Source organism: Trichoderma ghanense (assembly GCF_004382785.1).
Source record: "Trichoderma ghanense strain CCMA-1212 chromosome Unknown scaffold_5, whole genome shotgun sequence".
Classification (NCBI taxonomy): domain Eukaryota; kingdom Fungi; phylum Ascomycota; class Sordariomycetes; order Hypocreales; family Hypocreaceae; genus Trichoderma; species Trichoderma ghanense.
The window spans coordinates 1,767,287-1,781,552 of NW_027395668.1; the positions used below are offsets into that span (position 1 = coordinate 1,767,287).

The window sequence follows — 14,266 nt, forward strand, 5'->3', positions numbered from 1 at the left end:
CTTTTAGACGGCGATTAATTAGATAACTCGCATTATAGAAAACTGATAATCTTTTATAGCCTCTTAGACTTGTGGCTTGCGCTAAATAATAAACGCAGGCTAACTTGCTTATTGTGATAGGTTAATGGCATGAAGATTGGATGTATTCTCTAGGTATTGTGTAAGAGGTGGATATTTATTTTAGGCTTTACGTCTTATTAAGTATATAACAGTGGATGCAAGAACGCCTAGAGCAAAGTCTAGTTAATAGCATCTGTTATTGCTAGAAGTTACATCTAGAGCTATTCTATTGTCGTAGGGTTGATGAAAGCTTAGTGCATGGGGCAGGGAGCAGATATGTCTACATGGCTGTTTATGAATACATGTAGGGAGATTGGCTTTGAATTAGCCATGTTTCCCTCTGGAACCGCTCTATCGCCGTAGGCTGGGGGCTACATCAGGCGGCTGTGAAAGAGATACATGTGCTGCATGGTGTGGTGTTGCTTAAGCTGATAATTACGACAGAAGATCGAAGAGTGTCGAATGGTTGCGGCGTTGTAGAGAAATGGAGTTTGGAGCTGGCGGCCTTCTTTGAGTTCCACATGGAGCTACTCCACCGCGATCGCTAGGTCGATATAGCTGCGATCGAAAGGTCTCAATTTTGCCTATGCTTTGGGAGTCTACGATGAAGCTTTCGGTGAAGATACAGATAATGCCTCCCATGATTCTGTTAGTGATTTATTGCGCCACGAAGCCCTGTAGTCTGGTATGATAAGGGAGATGAAGACCTAAATACTCTGTTGACCCGATGCATGTATTGAGGCTTAGCGCTACGATTCTTTGAAACGCGTTTGTTGCGTCAAAAGAAAAGCCAAGTTATTCACTGAGTTGAAAGTGAGCAAAAAGTGAGTCGCGTATGCACGATTGACTACTAATATCATGCGGCTTGTTCATTGACCAATAGGAAAGTGAAGAAAGATAAACATCGTATGCATGATTCACTGTTGATTTGACGCGCCTCTGCACCCGGCAGCTGGCAGCCTTCGTGCCCTATGCATTTCTCGCACAATCTCTTCTTCTTCCTCTTCCCTCTCTCTTCTCTTCTTCTTCTTCTTCAGTCCCTCTTCTTCTGCCCGGCCCTTCACTGTTGTGTTGTGCCGTCTTGTCCTGGTAAGTCTCCCATCTTGAAGTAGCCTTCCCCCCCTCGATGACACTTCTATCATCTTGATGCGTGTGCAAAAATCATGATGAAGTTGATGACTGATATTTGTGTAGCGCGTCTCCAACGTTATTTTGCAGCCAGATTCTGCTCACGCTTCATCGTCATCCTCGCAAGAGCTGACGGGATTCATAGCATTCTCGCAAGAGCTGCTGTGTCTCCGGTGTGTTCCGACCTCGTTTCGACAACCACCTCCTCTCGGCCATCATCGTCACCAGTTGGCCCCATTCTTTCAGACTTTGTCGACATGTCTCAATCAAAGTCGGCCGAACCGGACGCCCATTACTGGAAGCCATGCGCATTAGAGATGGGAGGGTGGTTATTCGGTGGCCGTGGTCTTGGTATTCAGACTGCCATCCAAACCGTGCTCCACGTCCACAGAGAGCCTGAGGCAACTTCTTGGCAAGGCTTTACCATTGAGATCCCTCTTGGTGAACGCAACGAAGATGACGGCTTTGGCGTTACCCATAAATGTAAGTGAATGAACATTCTTTTTACTCATTGGTATCGAGCTGCGCTAATCGTATACCTCGTTGATAGATGATCGCAGACACATCAAGACCATCACCGCCGATCATTACAGTATCGAGGTCCACTTTCCTCATGGTTCGCAGTTTATCATCAACGAGCTCAGCGAGGATACGCTGGCGAAGCTGCCTGACACCAAGAAGAAGATGTCCTGGCTCGAGGTTCACTTGAAGGAACGCCCGACGGTCAAAGGATTTGGCATGCCCTTTGCCAATCCTGGACACCCAAGTGAAGGGTTCGTCAACCGCAACGCAGCCATAAAAGGCAAAACGTTGCTCGACATCCTTCAACAGGAGAGCTTCTACTTCATTGTGGCCGCTCCCAAGGGACCCCTCGAGAAGTATTGGGCTCAGGAGCTGCCCGCCCCATTCAGATATCCTTACGGGCAACAGCATTTCTGGGATGAGGGCAGATACGACGAGATCCTACCTGAGACAAGAGGCAAACAATTTCCTCCCGCCATGTCCTTTGACGACGACAACGAGCATATGGCCGCGCTGACGCAGTCTCAAGTCCAAGATATCATGTGGGTTCACAAGGCTGCACTGGAGATTGCCGAGATTCCGCTGCGAGGCTACTTCGTCCCAGCCAAAGATGGCCCAATTGAAGAGTGCAATTTCTTCTACGCTATTGTGCCACTTGACAAGGCCTTCCTGGACAAGTACGAGGATGCATGGCGCCGCCTTACCAAGCATCCGTTGCTCAATCTCAAGGTCTGGGAGAAGGAGGATGATCAGGTTGCTGTGGAATGGACGGCTCGCATCCAAGAGGCTTCACGGGGCATCGATGTTCTCGACTGCCACCCATTGGACATCAATGACCTCGTCCTGCATGTTCGAAAGCCCCGCGAGGAGGACCTGAAATGCGATTTCATCCCGGTCAAGGTTTTCAGCGATCGCAAGGCGGCCAACCTGGCGCTACAGAAGGACAAGGAGCAGTAGAACTGCGTTTCCCTGGAATTCCCGGACCAGGTTGCGGACTTCAAGCTCAAGGTCAACGCGACGTGGGAATTCCGCCCAAATGCCGGACCTTCGAATCCCGTCGCCTGTGGAATGCCCAAGGAGAAAAAGGACGGCGAAAGCGAAAGGGTGCCGATCCCGGAGGATGTCAAGTTCAGAATGGCCCTTCATCGAGCCCTTCTGCGAGGCAACGGCTTTTACGACGTCCTCGTCCAATCTGCCGATGAGGTGGACGAGCTTGCCGAGAACTTGGCCACGGCGGATCTCGACGTCGGGGTTACTGAGAAGGGAAACCTCCTGCTTCCCAAACGCCTCCCGGTCATCGACCTCATCAATCTTCCAGATGAGCATCTCAAGGCGCTGATGGAAGAGGCTCTCCCGGCGGACCGACAACGGTTTGTCAAGTACCTGAGCGAACGACCTCTCGGACTTGGCGCCATCACGGCAGTAAGTGTTTCTTGAATGCAGAGACTGCTATGCCGCTTTGCTAACAGTGACTTCTCAATAGGGACCAGGCTTCGGCAAGACGACGGCGCTGGCGATTGGCACCTTGGCCATGGCGGCGACCCTCGGCCAAATCTACGGCACGGCTCCCACGCACGTTGCCACCGACAACTTTGCCGAGCGTCTCGACCGCATTACGAAGAGCGTGACGCGCCGCCGCAACCAGGGCAAGGCAGACGGCGACAGCGCCCGAGCTCGCCGCGCCCTCGTCGTCCGCGGTTACCTGTTAAGTGAGGAGTTCACCGCATTCCACAACATCCTGCGTGATCCTCGGATGGGCGAAAAAGTAGCAGCCAGCCGCAAATGGAAGCCCGATGCCCACTGGAAGCTGCATCTGTCGCCGTCGTACTGGCTCCTCAAGGCGCTACGATTTCGCGACCATGAGATGGTAAGCCCGCTTCACGAAGATGACCCCGTGGCAATCTTCGGCCTCCAAGCATACGTCGACAAAACGCCTAGATATCAAGGGCTCCGCGATGTAGCCACTGGGGCCATCAGCTGGGCAGAGTACGAGAAAGAGAAGCTCGAGCCCCAATTCGTCGAGACGCTGATGGCAGGCGTGTACCGGAATGCCCACATCCTCTGCACGACCCCATCGCAGTCATGCAAGATGCTCTTCAAGGAATGGAAGGAGGAGAAGGCCAAGGGCATCGCGGTTGATGAGGCGGGTAACATTAACCGCCCCGACCTGTACCGCGTATGGGGCAACACTCTGCTCCCTTGTCTGATGGGCGGTGACGATCTGCAGCTGCCGCCGACGGTCATGACGATGGACGAGAAGGACGCCGAGGGCAATCACCTCAACCGCCTGGGAAAAGATGGCAAGATATCGGCCCTCGAATTCCTCAGGACTTCTGGATGGCCCATCTACCGCCTCAAGACCCAGCTGCGCATGGCCAAGGGCCTCTTCGACACCTGCCATCGTGAGGTATACAGCGACGTGCCGTTCAACTACGGCGGACAAAGCGACCTCAGCAACCACGCCACCGGAGTCCAGCTGGAGAAATACCTCAAAGGGCGGTTCCCCAATTTGACTGCTCCACCGGCCGGGTCGCTGAGCGAGGTGTTTGTGCACTGCCAAGGCACCGAGTGCATCGTCGACGAGGCCACCCACTCGAAGAGGAACCCGGACCAAGTCGCCAACGCCCTCGACTTTCTGGCGGACATGGTCAGAACGGGGCGATTCAACCCTCGCGACTTCGCCATCATCACGCCCTACGCCGCCAACGTCGGGCTGACCGAGCGCCGCCGGGAAAAGCCCGAGTACGCGATCCTTTCGGCCATGCCTCCCGCCGCCACCGTCGACTCCTTCCAAGGCCGCGAGGCCGATATCAGTAAGTAAATAACTACTCTAGGAACTTCTTGATACAGGTAGCTAACTGGGCTGATTACAGTGGTCGCCATCATGGGCACGACTGAGGAGGTTGGCCCCGGCTTCACCACCGACGCGCATCGACTCAACGTGATGCTCAGCCGCCAGCGGAGCGGCCTCCTCGTGTTCGGCGACATCAATGTCATGGGAACGCCGGAGCCGGCTCCCGAACCGGGCAGCGGTAGGGGTAGCCGAGGCAACAGAGGCGATCGAGGTGGCAGAGGCTGCAGAGGCAATCGGGGTGGCAGAGTCGGCCGAGGCGGTGGCAAGAACTTCGTCGTCGAGAACAACGGCGTCCGGAAAGTGGTGAGGGAGGGGATGCTTCATAAGGTGCTCAATGGATGGAAAACATCCGGGCGAGTCGTCACGCTCCCCCCACGGCCCAAGCGCAAGCCCAAGGCCACGGCCGTGTCGTCTCAACAGGCCCGCGCAGAGGTAGGCCCGTCGAGGCAGGCCCAGGCGGAGGCGGGCCCGTCGAGACAGGCCAAGGCGGAGGCAGGCCCATCGAGCCAGGAGAAATTTGTTGCAGACTGGTGATCTGGTGAGGCTATGTGCCGGGATTAGGTATTCACAAATAAGGTAGTAATCAACTAGTAGGTATCTACATGCGGGATGTGCCAAACCTTGCTTCCATCGTGTACTGGACAAGTGAAGATAGATGAAAGTAATGGCGCCTGCGATATCTGCTGTGGAGGAGGTGTGCACAACAGCGCCGAACAGGAGCATCGTTTGACAAAGCGAGGTTTTCTACTGAGCGGCAACAGGGGTCTCATATGATGCTCGCCTGGGTGTTGGCGACAAAGATCACGTACATCTAGGCGGTGCCTCTTCTCTGCTTTGACGAGCCACAGATAGCCGTAACCGATATACTTCTTCGGGGAGAAAGCGTCGGAAGCCATAGTACCGCAGAAGGCGGCTACAGGAGTGATGGCAACAAAATCAGCGCCAGCAAGTACGTCGCTGTACAAGCCGGTGACCAGGGGATAAAGGAGTCTCCAATTCTCGCTACCAAGAACGTCTTCAGTCTCGATCCGATCCAGTAGCTTCGTGAGGCCAGAATAGCTACCATGCTTCTTCCTCTCATAATGATCCCACGCTGCCTCATCAAGACTAGGAGCCCGTGTATCATCTCTCTGTACGGTCATTCCGATCGGTTAAACCAGCCAGGTGGCCAAAACCGTGAAGAGGGCGACGAGGCTGCAGACTTCACGAAAAGCTTCCTGATGACGGCGGGCATAACCTGTCAAGCCAAGTTGGAGAGAGATGATATTGCTGGCGCTGGCTTTATTACCACCACTCCTGTAGCCGTCTCTGGCAGCTTTTCCCACTTCTTCCACCTGGAGATTGTGTTTATGTACGAGGCGCCGCATACTCGCGGACTGACTACGCTCGGGCTGATTCCCTTGGCATACTTTGATCCGGTGGCGTGGGAGGCAGTGGAAGAAAAACCCCAGACTGGCTGACACACTGAACATACAGTGGGGATCTGGGGGCTGATTTAATGGTTGGCTGTTGTGAATGATTCTACAATAGGGGATAATGGGGGGGGGGTGATTGTACAATGGTTGCAACCATTTAATCATAGGAAATCCTTTCTCGAATTAAATGATTTGATGAGCCAAATGATATGATTGTTGCAAATGATTGAAAAAGCCGCCGTCCAATCAGAGGCCAGCATCCAGCATGCTGCAATCCCCTAAGACTACAGCGGTCTGGTAGGTAGTAGACTGCACACATGCATCTGCACGGATATCATCATCAAATAACAGCACGCACAATACATCAAATGTCACTGCATGACAAGAATAAGCAGAGATGGCGCGCAATAAAGTTAGTCATTTACTTGGCTATGTAGACTAACCTTAAGGCCTCTTTTTTTTTTTGTGTGTGTGTGTGTGTGTGTTTCTTTTTTTTCTTCTTGTTTTATTGTTTTTTCTGCTATGCTATCTGTATCGTTCATACACCCAACCTCCATCCGTAGAACTATGTCGATGCTAGTGTCGACGTCTGAATGTTTGCTCTCTTGTGACTTGTACACCCAACCTCCATCCATATTGTGTGTCGACTGCGTGCATATGTGCAATGTTGATCGACTGGACTGACGCATATAAAAGAGAATAGACCGGAAACTGGAGACATAGGAAATAGGGCCGAGAACAGGAATTAGGGGCAAGTAAAAGGCAGAACGCAAGACTGAAACACCGAACAGAGGCAGACTCATACAAAGAGGTCAAGGCGTATACATGTAGTTAGGAGTCGTACGTAGACGGTCGACCAAGAGTGGCAGACATGTCATCTTCTGTCTCCATGTATCCGTCAAGCATATACATATCATCATCAAAAGCGCCGTCGAGACCAGTAGCAGGGCCCTTGCCTTTATCGCTCCATTTAGCCTTGCCACCGCGAACTCGTAGACTTTTGCGTCTCTCTGCAGGCTGCTCTGTCGCTTGATGTGAAGGTCCGGCCGACTGTTGTTCAGTAGCTTGGCGTTGGCGTGACCTGGATTGTGTCTCACGCGGCGGCATAGTAGACCATTTGGTTCCGTGTTGAGTCCTCTTGGGTGACTGAACGCCCTCAAGATCATCTTCAAACGGTGACTGGGTGGCTTGTCGAGTGGGAGGATTGCTGTGGCTCCGAAGTCGCCCAAAGTGACGGCTGAGTGCCTGTATGTTCTGGCCCTCGTCTTGGCCTTGCACACTCTGGCCCTGCATAATAGCAGCCCTTTCTGACTGTGAAAGCACTCGGCGGCGTGGTCCTACGTCAGCAGCTGGAGGTTGGACTGACGCAGCTCCCAGTGGCCAGTCTCGGAACGGGCTTTGTTCGGCAACCTGCCGGCTAGGAATCTGCGAGCCGAACTGATCTCCGTATCCGGGGGTTGGTGACTGACCGTGTCCTGGGACAAACAGCGGACTGGATGGTTGGATAGGCGTCCTAGCGACTGGTGCTTGGGACATGGCGCGAAGCCGAGGTGGATGAGCCAGCTGTGATGGCTGTCGCGAGTGTGTTGCACCCTGAGACGGTGATCGTTCCTCAGCATGTCGTTCATGTTGTTGAGCGATAATGTCCTGGGCAGTCTCGTGAGGATTGAGAGGCCTATTCAGTCGCGGCTGGCGGGGGTTGGGGATAAACTCAGTCGACGCCATTGCAATAGACGGATCCTCATAAAGCGGATCTGGTATAGTAGCATCAGTCGCGATAGAGGGACGGTAGCCAGCTGGCGGCGGAGGAGGTGCTGCCATGCTTCGATAGGCCGACGTCTTGGCAAAGGTGTTGGTAAACGCGGCCATTGGACCACTCCGTGCAGATGATGTTGACTTCAACTTGAACAGGTTGCGGTCTACGTATCGAAACCGCGGCTCAAATGCAAGGGTGTCGTACGACTTGATGATGTGGTCGCGACGGGCGGTGTCCCTCTCGTAGGTCTTCTCTTTCTCCTGGGCAATAGTGAAACCTTTGCCGTTGTCCTTTGAACTATTAAGCTCCCTTTCACTAATCACAAGTGCAAGGGATGGCACTATAAGAAAGTAGGATGATTCAAAGAGGAAGAAGTAGGCCAATGAGTTAGTGTCGTCCATCCCGCTTGCTGTCCAGTCCAAGATCTGCGCAGCTGCTGGAAAGAAGTTTTGCCCTGTACGGTTGTTGAATTGTCGGCGATACTACTTATACAGGGCATCTTTGTATGCTGTGGCCATCTCGTCTGACAGGCCAACGTACAGCTCAGGCCAGAAGATTGCCCCAATCCAGTTCTCGAGTAACTGGCCTTGTTGTCCAAGCAACAACTCGGCCTGGATGCGATGAGACTCAAGCACATAGTACTTAAATTGGGCGTGGTAGTTGAGTGCTGTCTGCCGAAGATTCTTGAAGTACAGCGTGTTGGACGGTAGCCATGGGTAGGCGAACATGATCTCCCTGCAGACAAAAGCGCGAGAGTTGTAGACCAGCTCATTAACCGCAGAAACCTGGCTGAGTCGCGAACCGCAAGCGTTGAGCTCCTCATCGCAGACAAAGATGACAATGCCAACACCCTCTTCGGTTGTTTCATTTTCCGTGCGGACACCAGTTGAGTCATCTTGGCGAGGACCAGTCTGCACTACACGACATGGCTGTACGTAGCCGGGGTTGACCTGGAGGTACGTCAACACAATGCCTCGCTGGTAGAAGTCGAAGACATTTCTTCGAGTTGCTTCGCGAAAGTAGTCTGGGTAGACAAGCTCGAGGGGCGTCGGGCTGACGGCTGACGGCAAGCCAGGTTCAGTTGACGCCTCTTGTCGACTGGAAGGAGGCCATAGAGGCGTCAGATACAGAGCGGCTGCGGGCAGCGACTGGTGCCATGCTGTGGCCACGACTCTGTTGTTGTAGAAAGTCACGCCCGATGGCGGCCAACTCTTCCTGTGTCAGCATAGCCGGGTCTATTGGTGGCGGGCGATTGCTGTGACGTTTGTCGGAGGGCTCAGTCTGAAACGGTTCAGCTTGGGACGGCCCAGCTTGAGACTGTCCGGCTTGGTAGTTCATGCCAGACTGAAATGGTCCAGCTGGGTATGAAGAAGCGGACTGGGAAGACTGAGACGTGGGGGGTCCAGCCTGCCCAGGGTTTGAGCCAGACTGACGTCTAGTTGGGTCCTGATGCCGGAAATGGGTGGTCAAGTCTGGGGTCTTGCGGTAGACTGGGATCCAGCTTGACGCGATAATCCGGAGCGAGTGTGAGGAGGGCCCTGAGGAGGGCCCTGAGGAGGTCCCTGAGGAGGACCCTGGGATCCAGAGCGAGTCTGAGAAAGTCCCTGGGAGCCAGAGCGACGAGTTTGAGGAGGTCCCTGAGGAGGTCCACCTTGTTGACGCAAAGAGCCAGTCTGAGACGATGGCCCAGCCGGCGATGGACCCTGTGGCATCATGTACGATACACTGCGCTGAGCTTGTCGATAACCGGGCATGCCTGGCATTGCAGGAATCGGCACAGGAGTCTCCCTTATAGGTCGAGCGGCCTCGGGCTGTCGAGGGGTGCCAGATTGTACATGTACAGACTGTTGTCGTTGCTATGAGGTGATAATGTCAGAAGCCGTGCTGCACTAGACTGGGGTCAGACTCACTGTGGACTGGTCACCCTGTTGATGACTCCTTTGCTGTGACGCCGCTGTTGGACGAGCAAAGTCAGGACCTTGAGGCCTGGTGCCCTGGGTCTGGGAATCGCTCCTGGGCCTTCCACCACGTCCTCGAGGACGGTCACCCTCTTGAGAGGACATGGCGTCAAGCCACTCAGGCTAAGCGGCTGGACGTTGCGGTAGGACTAGGCGAAGGACGTGAAAGAGACTGGGCTCGTGCTTGCTGATAGACGCTGATTGATAGGGAACTTGAAGGGAAGAGGCTGGGCTGATATAGGCCGAGGTTGACTGATGAGAGGGGTGAATAAGGGGGTGCGAATGGCGAGACGTGATGTTTGGAGATGAAAGGAAGAAGCATCTGACTGGAAACTTCATAGCAAGAATTTAGAATAAGAAGAATTCAAGGACCAGGTGAATTTCCAATTTCATTTTGTGCGTGCCCTTGCCAGCTGGTGACAGCTTTTTTCCATTTGCCTGCTGGGGTGCATTAAGCGTTCGTGAATCGACTGTTGGTGAGTTCGGCCAAAGGCACCTGGCGGCAGGTACTTCTAGCAGCTGCCGCGCACATTTTCTGGATTTGAACTTCACATCAAATCTTCACCTTCCAGTCCAGTCGTCTTCAACATCACCACTGCAGACACCAGCCACTCTCCAGTCGTCAACGGTCAGAATGTCAGGCCATTAGCAAGGGCTACCTGGTCGACAGAGAGCACAGCCTCTCGCACATCGTCCGAAAGATGCACAGAGTCGCTATGCTGCGCTCGGCAGCCTCCAGGAAGAAATGAACAAGGAGAGGATGCTTGGCGACGCTGAACCTCCAGGTCCTGTGACCACTGCCCCTGTTCCTCCTGTTACTCCAGATTTAGGACCTTTCCTTTACCAAAAAGCTGCTAATGAATACATGACTGATGTCGATCCTGAGAGCCGTGAAGAATCTGAATCCGGGGATAGCAGTGACGACTCTGGTCTTGGTTGGTTAATATCAGATCTGCGTCCATATTTCCTCTTCGACACTGAGCTCACCTGCTGACGATATTGCCATACAGTTGACCCAACTCAAGCCAACACGCCTTTGACGCTGTGAATGACCAGCTGCCGGCCGCCTTTGACGAGAATACACGACTAGATATTATCGACTACAGCGAGCAAGTCGAGGAGCTCCCAGAGGAGTTCCCGTTTGACGAAGACGTCGCCCGAGCTCTGTCTGATGATAGCATCGATCAGACTAGTCTTGAGACCGCAGTCGAGGCTCCCCACAGTAACCTCGAAGACCCATCATATCTCGTGCCGCATCGCCAGAGTCAATTTCTAGAGATATCAGACTTTGAGATGGCATTTGGTCTGTTTGCCCATTCGACCGGTCTCAACCGAGCTGAATACGCGTCGTTGCGTGAGATCAGGCTCCTCTTGCTAACAGCTGATGGCAATCCTCTTACCGTTGTCTTGTTGTTGCCTAATCGATTATCAGCGCTGAAGAATCGAGTGGCAACCCGCCTACCGCTGCTGGACATGCGTCAAGCGGATATCTCGTTGATGACAGGGAAGTTGCCAACAAGCAAGTCATCCACCAAGGATATCGAAACTGCTGATAGACACACTGTCACCTCGCTGCATTTCATCGATCCCATCAACCTCTTCTCTGCATTTATGTCTACGGAGAAGGCGCAGGCTATGCGCACCGGCTTCGCACACTTTGTCGACCTTCCTGTGGAGCTATATCACTCTTTGTCCTGGGCTTCGTCTGTGAGAACAACCTCTGGTGAATATGCTCATATTCAACAAGAAGACGCAGATGGCAATATCGTCAACGGCCCTGTGGTGTTTCCCAGCGACTTTGTCATGTACTGCTGTACAGACACAGATTGTGGTTGTCGTTGTCAAGAAAGCGACGGTGATAACTATGAGGTCTCTCACATTGGCCGTGTTATCGGAGTTGGACGAGACTATAGGTCGAACAACCGAGCGCAAGAAATCGGTGGCATCAGCCTAATCGTCCACGAGCTATTTCAGCATCCTGATTATCGACACGACAGTCTCCTGTCACAACATCCTCTTGCCGAGTTCCCGCACTCGCCGCCGCTGGCATACGACGAGGTTATCATCCACTGCCACGACATCTACATACCACAAGAGCATCTCATCTCTGTGGTATCAGACTCTGTGTTCTGTGATTACTTCTGGGGAGAAGACCACAATGACCCAGCGCCCCGTCGTGGCCTACAAGAACAGATTCGACAAGATGCCAACCCTTTAGCCCGCCGTGGACAAAGGCCTCGTCGCATCAAGGTCTTTCGAAAGTACGACGCTGTAGGCTCATGGCTACAGGGAGAGCAGCGTCCTACCCAGAGCAACCTTCGAAGAGCTCTGGTCTACCCGCAATATCCAGACCCAGCTAGATGTATGCTGGTCCCGCTGTGTCACACACATCCTATCCGGGGTCAGCTCGAGGTAGACGCGTACGGCCGAGAGCTATTCGAGACATGGGATCGGTCTGCGTCTTCAACTATACCGATGCTGTCATGCTCTATCATCACCTTTATCGACGGGTTTGGACTCTATCGCAACACCCACAAATCCCTCGTTGGTGTGTATCTCAGCCCGGCCGCGTTGACTCTGAGCGAACGACAGATTCAGTCGCACATGTTTCCCTTGACTCTTGGGCCACACGGGTCAAACTTCGACGACGTTGTCCGGTCGCTATCAACTCTAGGCGATCTTGATAGAGGTCGACAGGTCGAGATCGAGGGCAAACAGGTCGTACTTTGCGTCCCTATCCTTTGCTTTACCGGGGACATGCCTCAGCAAGCCCAGAATTCAGGGTTTCGAGGTCCTCGTGCCGACAAGTTTTGCCGCAGCTGTTTCTGTGGTGAACAAGCCGCCAAGTCACACTATGGCCCTGATGTACTGCATTTCGATATCATAACTCACGGCCGCTATCACCATCAATCTCTAGCAATGACGGACCAGATCGAAGCCATCACCGCTCGACGAGATGGGACACAATACGGCACCCAATGGGGCGTCAAAGAGAGTCGACCTGCTCTAATGCATCTGACCCCAGCTTTAGATGTGATTCGGACAAGACCAGCAGACGCCGCTCACTCAGAGTTCAACGGCTTGACTCACCTGATGCATGCTGCGCTTCTAGACCTCTTGAATGCCGACGCTCGGGAGGAGTATACACGTCTGCTTCGCCAGTGGCCTTTCCCATCCGGCTGGGGACGTTTACAGTCGCCGGTTCACCATCTCGAGAGCTACACCCTCGCAGAACACGCGCGCTGGCCTGTCGTTGTGCCCTGCCTTCTTCGATCATGGCTCCAAAGGTCGCATATGCATGGGTTCGTGTTTGACGAGTTCGTCCGTTATATCTCGCCTGAAGCGGTTGATGAGCAGCAAGTCCTCGATACTGTTGTATCGCTTTTCGCAAAGGTGGCAAAAAGCAACAGCGTCCTCATGGGCACTAATGTATCGCGATCAGACCGAGCACGTATGCGCGACATCATCATCGACGCCCGTGAAGGATTCCGCCTTCTGTGCATGCTTCTCTCACGATCCATCATGCGCAACGACGACGACAGCGAACCCTCCCAACAACGCCGACAACAATCAACAAGCGACATCTCAATGACAAGCAAGTCAGGAGACAGCACCTCGTTGCCTCCTCGAGGATCTAGAGGTCCATCTGTTAGCAGAGTGACCGTGAGGTCTAGCAGAGCGACCGGATCCTCAAGCGAAGTTGAACCATCTGACTATCGATCCTACAAAGGTGACTAACAAAAAGGCAGCTCAGCATCTCTCCGACATGTCTCGCCCTAGGCATATATTCGTAGTAAACTATAGATAATACTGAGAAGAATATAGTTAAAAAGAAAGGAAGTAATTTAAATATAGTAGGTACACCAAATTCAGTATCAATTAGTATTTCACGCATAGGGTGAATACTCACTTTTTACTCACTTCCAGCTCAGTTAATATACTTGACCTTTCCATCGACGCAACAAACGCTCTTTTGTCTGAAATGCCCATCTACAGCCAAAACTCTGCAACGGAAGTCCATCCCCAAGTCGCAGTCCGCTGCAGTTTTGCTACTAAATTTACATTGCCGTGACCCATCAACTGAAAACTCACTTGGGACATCATCTCCTGTAGCTCATTAACCTTCTTCTGCATACGTACGTAGGTTGTCATATGGAGAGCTGGTAGAAGTACGGATATGGCGTGCCTTCGCACACGAGAGAGCCAACCTGGAATACAATAAGGTACAACTGCTGACAGGTACGTGACGTGACGTCTCCGGCCACACGTACAACTAAGGTACGCTCCCACGGCGGTATCTCCTTAGCTAGCTTGATTATCACAGATGATTCTCTACACAACCCAAAGATACTTCGTCATCCCTTGTATTCAAAGACTGAAGGTCAGTATTATAGTAGCAATGGTCTCTATGTCCCACGTTCTCGTGGCTTTCCGCTTCACCTCATCATCATGCTGAAGACTCTGAGCGGATTGTAAGATCCCAGATCCCAGGCCCGAACGCGACCGGATGCGAAACACGCTCGATTGGCGTGACGATCCTGAGCACAATCCTCTATGACGAAAAACAGGAAGA

At 53.0% G+C, this 14,266-nt stretch overlaps 4 protein-coding genes across 4 annotated transcripts; 3 read left to right on the plus strand and 1 right to left on the minus strand.

Annotated features, from left to right (window-relative positions):
* Positions 1-1,445: 1,445 nt before the first annotated feature.
* Positions 1,446-5,098, plus strand: CCMA1212_005566 (Regulator of nonsense transcripts 1; the record flags this gene model as incomplete). The annotated part of the gene is made up of 5 exons (XM_073702823.1): positions 1,446-1,671; positions 1,739-2,610; positions 2,668-3,132; positions 3,194-4,523; positions 4,584-5,098. The coding sequence occupies 5 exons, from the start codon at positions 1,446-1,448 to the stop codon at positions 5,096-5,098; spliced, it is 3,408 nt and encodes a 1,135-aa protein (XP_073558986.1).
* Positions 5,099-5,646: 548 nt separating this feature from the next.
* On the plus strand, positions 5,647-6,024 carry CCMA1212_005567 (uncharacterized protein; the record flags this gene model as incomplete). The annotated part of the gene is made up of 1 exon (XM_073702824.1): positions 5,647-6,024. The coding sequence occupies one exon, from the start codon at positions 5,647-5,649 to the stop codon at positions 6,022-6,024; it is 378 nt and encodes a 125-aa protein (XP_073558987.1).
* A 786-nt stretch (positions 6,025-6,810) lies between these two features.
* On the minus strand, positions 6,811-9,798 carry CCMA1212_005568 (uncharacterized protein; the record flags this gene model as incomplete). Its single annotated transcript, XM_073702825.1, has 4 exons — positions 6,811-8,050; positions 8,276-8,950; positions 9,227-9,591; positions 9,646-9,798. The coding sequence occupies 4 exons, from the start codon at positions 9,796-9,798 to the stop codon at positions 6,811-6,813; spliced, it is 2,433 nt and encodes an 810-aa protein (XP_073558794.1).
* A 640-nt stretch (positions 9,799-10,438) lies between these two features.
* CCMA1212_005569 (uncharacterized protein) lies at positions 10,439-13,431 on the plus strand (the record flags this gene model as incomplete). The annotated part of the gene is made up of 2 exons (XM_073702826.1): positions 10,439-10,632; positions 10,719-13,431. The coding sequence occupies 2 exons, from the start codon at positions 10,439-10,441 to the stop codon at positions 13,429-13,431; spliced, it is 2,907 nt and encodes a 968-aa protein (XP_073558795.1).
* Positions 13,432-14,266: the final 835 nt, after the last annotated feature.